The 7500-nt window shown below is 48.9% G+C and overlaps 1 protein-coding gene across 1 annotated transcript in view; it reads left to right on the plus strand.

Annotated features, from left to right (window-relative positions):
- Positions 1 to 9: 9 nt before the first annotated feature.
- LOC136636048 (NACHT, LRR and PYD domains-containing protein 12-like) overlaps positions 10 to 7500 on the plus strand; it is a 16620-nt gene continuing 9129 nt past the window's right edge. Inside the window, exons 1-3 of the mRNA XM_066611075.1 lie at positions 10 to 209; positions 3304 to 3374; positions 6193 to 6356. Coding sequence (XP_066467172.1) covers positions 3341 to 3374; positions 6193 to 6356 — 198 coding nt within the window. The 5' untranslated portion in view covers positions 10 to 209; positions 3304 to 3340. The remainder of the gene's footprint in view (positions 210 to 3303; positions 3375 to 6192; positions 6357 to 7500) is intronic.

Raw genomic sequence — 7500 nt, forward strand, 5'->3', positions numbered from 1 at the left:
TAAAGTGACAGCGAGTTAGCAGAGCCTTGAAGACATGGCGCCTTTCTCTGCATGCCGAAGGAGAAGCTGCTCAGCCATAGCTCCTCTTCTGCAGTCCTGATCAGGGCACAAGAGCCCCCCAGGCAGACCCTCTGTAGCTTTTGTCCCCTCCGCCAGCTGTCCAGAAACTGCTGCTGAGAAACTGCTGAGTCAACAGGCAAGATTGCAAGGTCAGTATTTTTTTCACACCCCCCCCCAAGATCTGTGGCACCCACAGTGGCCTCTTGTGCCCTTTAGCCCACCCTGCTTCCCCTTCTGGGGAGGGGGGCTTCTCTCTGTGGCTAAGAGCGGTCCCGGCACTTGTTGCTTCGACACAAGGCACTTGAAAACAATCCTTCCTTTCCTCTAAGGACAGTTTCTCAAACTGTGGGTTGGGACCCACTAGGTGGCTCTCAGTTCAATTTCCGGGGGTGGGGGGCTGGGTCCCCCATTCATTTCAATGTGTATTTTATTTTTAATATATTAGACTTGATGCTCCCTTGGGATGTGGCTGCATTTGGGGAAATGTGACACATCTTTACTTTGGACAGGGTACTATGTATAACTTTTTATCAATGATAGTCAATGGGGCTTGCTCCTGGGTAAGTGTGAATAGGGTGGCAACCTTTGGGGTGTTTGGGTTTTTAAAAAGGATCAGGAACTGCTTGGAGAGTTAGAAGGGTTTGTTTTGATTTGCAAGGAGGATTGGGGGATCCTTCTTTCTTTTAAAGTTTTAATTTAAACAAGTATAAACTTTTTAATTTACGGGCAGCACAATCCTAACTGGAACAGGCAGGCAGGCAAGTCTGTGGGCCCGTGCTGTGACCAGCACAAGTTTGGGGCTCGCTGAGGCCTGAGGCAAGGGGAAGCAATTTCCAGGGAGAGCCAAAGCGTTCCAATGGGTCTACTCAGATCTGTGGCACACGACAAGAACTGCCTGGAGCAGCTCCACACTGCCCGGAAATGGGACTATGAACCGGCATTACTCTCTCTCTCTGTGTTTGTGTATGTGTGTGTGTGTATGTGTGTGTGTGAAGAGAGAGAGGAAGAAACTCTCTGACCCACATCTGTTCCATATAATGGTATGTGTCTGAACATATTGTGCAATCCACTGCTTTTCACTCCCCAGAGGTATGTTTTTTAATGTTCGGATAATAGGCAGGCTCGTTCTTAAGGTTGAAACAGAGGAAGAAGGGTCTGCTGCAGGACACAGGCAGAGCTTTGCACATGCACTGGAGCCCTCAACGGTTGTTAAAGTGTGGTGGGGCCTCTGGCAGTCATGTTTGCTATCTAGCAGGGGTGACCAAGCCACAGCTTGGGAGCCACAAGGAGCTCTTTGACTTATAAATGGATTTTAGAAATGGGCTATGTCAGATGCAAGGGAGGGTACCAGGATGCAGGTCTCATGTTATCTGGTGTGCTCCCTGGGGCATTTGGTGGAGCCGCTGTGAGATACAGGAAGCTGGAGTAAATGGGCCTATGGCCTGATCCAGCGGGGCTGTTCTTATGTTCTTAACTACAATTCCCAGGAAGCCTTGCAGGTCTCTTGTTATCTGGTGTGCTCCCTGGGGCATTTGGTGGGCCGCTGTGAGATACAGGAAGCTGGAGTAGATGGGCCTATGGCCTGATCCAGCGGGGCTGTTCTTATGTTCTTATGTATAATTTGCAGCTCTTGGAAATATTTTGGCTGAGCTCCTTTTTGCATCACAATTCGTATAACAAATTTTCGAGCTTTATAATTATTTACTGCAGTGTTTCTCAACCAGTGGTGCGAGTCCCACCGGTGGTAGTTGAGGTGGTGTCTGGTGGTACTCGCAGGACCACTGGACACCTGCCACCCGGCAATGAGACCAGGAAGACAATGCAACAAAGAGTGGTAGGAGGCTCAACTCAGCAGGCAGAGCTCCTGAGCATGCTTTTCTGCACTTGAAAAAGCCCTCCTGTCCACCCTAAGCCTCTTACTGGTGTCTGTTGCTTCTCATCTGGCCTCCCAACCCAGAAACAACTGGTGATGATGTCATCACCAGTTACTTCCAGCGGTTCTTTGAACAGGCAGACCTCGTGAAGTAGTACGGTGGAGGACAAACCTTGAGAAACACGGATTCACTGGGTATAAACTCAGAATCCACTGGGTTAAAATGTGAGCTTAATATTCATGGCGAATAAGTCTATTTAAGAATTTAAACACTTCTTAAATATTGTGGCTCTCAAACATCTAAAGTTTATCGTGTGTGGCTCTTACGATAAGCAAACCCTGGTACAGGTTGAGCACCCTTTATCCAGAATTACGAAACTTGGAACTTTTTTGAGCACCGACATGGCTATTTTTTTGCCTAAACAAATAAAACTGCAAACTTTTATGCACAAAATAATTTTGTATAAAATTACATTCAGGCTATGTGTATAAGGAGGATATGAAACATACATGAATTTTGTGTTTAGATGGGCCCCAAGATCTCTCATTATGTATAGGTAGGTATTCTGAAGTATGGAAAGATCCGATATCCAGAACACTTCTGGTCCCGAGCATTACAGATATGGGCTGCCCAACCCAGTGGCGTCACTAGGGTTTGCATGGTGGGAGGCCAGCTTAAGTGGGAGGCCTATGATGGACCTCCTCCTATGTAGTAGGTGGGACAATGCCCTGCGTAGCGGGCGTGGCGATGTTCCATTGCCCCACCCAGCTGGTTTTTTGGCTATAACTTTTAATAGAGTGGAGATATTTCAACGCGGTTTGTTTAATTGCATTCAGCATGAAATTGCACATTGAATGATATGTAACATGATGGTATTATTGGAAAATTCCAAGATTTTAAAAATTTTGAGCAGTAGTGGTGTCACCCCCCACCCCGTGCATGTCACCCAGTGCAGCCTTTACCCCCGCACCCTCCTAGCCACGCCACTGGGATAGGCCCATCGAGGCAACCACTGCCAGCTCTATACCCACTCTGTAGAGCACCCCTCTAGTGATGGCCCTGGGCTGAGCTGTATATAAAAAGGTGATTATTTATTTTTCATTTTTCACATTTTTATACCGCCCTTCCTCCAAAGAGCTCAGGGCGGTTTACACAGCTGCTCCTCCCCTCTTTCTTGTCCTCACAACAGCCCTGTGAGGTAGGTGAGGCTGAGAGAAAGTGACTGGCCCAAGGTCACCCAGGATTACAAGCTTGTGTCTAGCTTTATCCATGTTGTATTGGAAGACACAACTTTGCAGCTTTGGAAAGGGTGAATGAGCAGGAGCTGTAAGGCGCCTCAGTTGTGAATTTCTCTTTCTCTGTGTGCCAGGCCTCTGTGAGTGGCATCGTAGCCGAATTGCTCCAAAATGGCTTCCAGAAGCGAAGCTATCACATCTGAAGGTAAGAGTGTGTGTATTTTGTGTATGACAGGTGGGTGGGCAGCTCTCGCCATTAGCCACTTTGCGGCAGACTCGCACCCAATGAAAGGCCATGCAAGTGGCAGAAAGCTTTCTCTTGGCTTATTCTTTACCCGGCATGCAGCAACTGTTATCCTGCACATTCCCAATCTTGTCTGATTTCGGAAGCTAAGCAGGGTCAGGCCTGGTTAGTACTTGGATGGTAGACCGCCTGGGAATACCAGGTGCTGTTGGCTTATACCATAGTCTTTCGAGACTGAAGGTTGCCAACCAATGAGCTTGTGGAACTCCTTGCCACAGGATGTGGTGATGGCATCTGGCCTGGTTGCCTTTAAAAGGGGACTGGACAGATTTCTGGAGGAAAAGTCTGTCACAAACATCACCCTTGGGGTAGGGAAGGACAAGGGGAGATTCCCAAGCCAACCAGGATTTAACCCTCCTCCAATCTTACACCATCCTCCACAAACCCCCAAGAGCAATGTTTTTTTATTTAGCTTACTCCAAGCCCCGGGTCTTTTGATGGTAATTTTAGCCTCTTTAATTGCACCCAATTTTTCATGTAAAAGATTTTTAAGGGAGTTTCAATTACTCCAAAAGACATATTTACATGCATTACAGTAGCTAAAAACAAGAAACTAAAAAGAGGCTAAAATTACCATCATGCAGGTCTCTCAGCATTTTCCGTATAAAAGATGTTAACCCTCAGCTCCCTTCCTCCTGCTGTGTGTGTGTGTTCAAGGCACCCACGCCCAGGTTTTATTCTCTAAATTACCGATGCACTACACCTGGGCAGCAAACACCCAACTTAATCCATATTAAAGGGAAAGGCACTTGCCCTACCCCGTGACAAAGTCCATCTCAGGTTACAAGCCATGATGGGAATGTGCAACCCTTGGTTTTAGAAGTGGGCTATCTCAGAATGCCAGATGCAAGGAAGCATGCAGGTTGCTTGCGGCCTTGTGTGCCCCTGAGGCATCTAGTGGGCCTCCGTGAGATGCAGGGGGCTGGACTGGATAGACCTTGGGCCTGATCCAGCGGGGCTTTTCATATGTTCCTATAATTTATTCTAAACGCCACCCTCTTTGCCTCTCTGCTTCTGTTTGAAGCAGCCCCCATCCCCTGGCAGGCATCTTCAAGTTGGGCTGGGAAAGACCCCTGTTTGAAATGCTGGGAAGCTGCTGGTAGTCAGAGCAGATAGTAGTGACCAAGGCAGATCAAGGGCCTGACTCAGTACTTAGAGCATCCGTAGCTCACTGGTGGAGCCCCTGCTTTGCATGCAGAAGTGCCCAAGTTCCAATCCCTGACAGTGCATCCAGCTAGAGAAGGGGAGAACCCCTTTCCGAAACCCTGGAGGGCTTCTGCCAGTCAGAGTCAGGTATATACTCAGGTGCTGAGTAGTACAAAGTATATACTCAGGTATAGCTCAGCACCAGAGCCCCTGCTCTTTATGCAAGAGGACTCGGGTTCAATCCTTGGCATCTCCCCCCACACTGATCTCTTTGAGTTTGGCTCAGTGCCATCTTGCCCTGTACTTGCTGCCTCTCCCCCAGGGGTGTTCTGAGGGCCGGGGAGGTTGCATACAGGCTCTCCAGCCCTCATAATGCCTCCAGGGGAGAGGCAGTGGGCACAGGTGGGGTGGCACCTCCAGGTGTGGGGGCATTCCTAGAGGTGTGCACCCAGGCATCACAGTGGCTAGGACCACCACTGGTTGTAAGCCGCCTTGGGTCCCCTTGGGGGAGATAGGTAAAGAAATAAATCTCCAGGTATAGCTAGGAGATAGCCCTGGCTGAAACAGTGCAGAATTGGTGCAGATTATACCAAACTGGATGGACCATGATATGTAAGGAACACTCCCAAACCTCCAGCCCAGGTTCATACAGGGCTGTTTGCCTGTCTTTGGTACAGGATCAGGGCTAGTTAAAAAAAAACAGCAAACACCTAAGTTAAGGGGATGAAGTTTTCCCAAAGATTAAGGGCCCAATCCTATCCAACTTTCCAGCACCGGTGCAGCCACAATGCAACCCCGTGGTAAAGGAACTATCGTTGTTGGCAACCTTCAGTCTCGAAAGACTATGGTATCACTCTCTGAATGGTGGTTCTGGAACAGCGTCTAGTGTGGCTGAAAAGGCCGATTCGGGAGTGACAATCCCTTCCACACCGGGAGCAAGTGCAGTCTGTCCCTGGTCTGTCTCCCTGGCTGTGGGCCTTCCTTCTTTGCCTCTTAGCCTCAGACTGTCAGCCGAGTGTCTCTTCAAACTGGGAAAGGCCATGCTGCACAGCCTGCCTCCAAGCCGCTCAGAGGCCAGGGTTTCCCACCTGTTGAGGTCCACTCCTAAGGCCTTCAGATCCCTCTTGCAGATGTCCTTGTATCGCAGCTGTGGTCTACCTGTAGGGCGCTTTCCTTGCACGAGTTCTCCATAGAGGAGATCATTTGGGATCCGGACATCATCCATTCTCACGACATGACCGAGCCAACGCAGGCGTCTCTGTTTCAGCAGTAAAGTTGGTTGGTTACCAACCAACCGTAAAGGAACTAATGTTCCCATAAATTGAGGAGGCCTCAAGGAGGCAAGTGACTGCCTCTCCCACCACAGAATGCAGTGCAAGCCCCATTGGCACGGCTGCACCGGCCCTTGAAAGTTGAATAGGATTGGGCCCCTAAGTGATGACAGTTTCAGCCTGTATATATATGACTGAAAAGGCATGAAATTCCTTGTCTTCGGGGCTCCCTGCCTCAGGATGCCAATGTTCAATGTTTGAGTCTTGGTTGTCTAAAGCATTTTGTGGGTCTCTCTTCTCAGGGGACATCTCAGCTTTTGCTGAACGCCTGAGGAATTTCAAAGACGGAGAACTTAGGCGGCTCAGTGTGCATTTTCGCCCGGACATGATCTACGTCACCGAGAACGAATTTTGCACAGTGCTTTCGGATCTGACGTGTGACGTCATTGAATTTCCGAAAGCTCAGGTAACACCTGCAATGTGGATACCCCACTGGTAGGGTTGGCCCAAGGTCTCCCAGATCTACCCTACCCTCATCTTACCCAGAGATGTGCCAACTGCTTCCCCATCACTCCATCTCATCCTCCAGTTTTGTGGATTCAGAAAAGAAAAGGGGAATGGAGTGAAAGAGGAACCGTTACCGAGAAGATAGCCATGGTCTCACATCACCAAAATGTGTCTGTCAGGGGGATTGTGGTTGTCTGTGCCGCTGTTCTGGTCAGGCCAAAGGAGGAAGCCCAGCCACACCAGCCCTGGTCTCATCTTGGATGGATTACTGCTCTGATCTCTGTGTGAGGAGAGCAGATCTCTTCAAAGAGTGCCCAGGAAGAACACAGCATTAGATCCTTGGTCATCTTGATGGATGACCTTTGCTGGGCCAATGATAGGGGAGCGAACCACCCATTTGGCTCTTATGGAACCAGTGGCATAGCTAATGATCGTGCAGCCTGGTGATGCACGAAGTGATGTCACAACTGGAAGTGTAGAAGTTTACAAAAGGGAAAACCTGTCTCCCCCCCCCGCCCCAAGTAGCAGCTTGTTTAACCCTTGATGCACAAAGTCTAATCTGCCCTATCAGTTTCACAAACTACCAAAAATTAGAGAGCAACTAAGATGATTACAGGGCTGGGGCACCTTCCTTATGAGGAAAGGCTACGGCGTTTGGGCCTCTTCAGCCTAGAAAAGAGACGCCTGAGGGCGGACATGATTGAGACCTACAAAATTATGCATGGGAAGGATAAAGTGGATAGAGAGATGCTCTTTACACTCTCACATAACACCAGAACCAGGGGACATCCACTCAAATTGAGTGTTGGGAGAGTTAGAACAGACAAAAGAAAACATTTCTTTACTCAGCGTGTGGTCAGTCTGTGGAACTCTTTGCCACAGGATGTGGTGATGGCGTCTGGCCTGGATGCCTTTAAAAGGGGATTGGACAAGTTTCTGGAGGAAAAATCCATTATGGGTTACAAGCCATGATGTGTACGTGCAACCTCCTGATTTTAGAAATGGGCTATGTCAGAATGCCAGATGCAAGGGAGAGCACCAGGATGAGGTCTCTTGTTATTTGGTGTGCTTCCTGGGGCATTTGGTGGTCCACTGTGAGATAC

Source organism: Tiliqua scincoides, unplaced genomic scaffold (genome assembly GCF_035046505.1).
Source record: "Tiliqua scincoides isolate rTilSci1 unplaced genomic scaffold, rTilSci1.hap2 HAP2_SCAFFOLD_71, whole genome shotgun sequence".
In the NCBI taxonomy this organism is placed as follows: Eukaryota; Metazoa; Chordata; class Lepidosauria; order Squamata; family Scincidae; genus Tiliqua; species Tiliqua scincoides.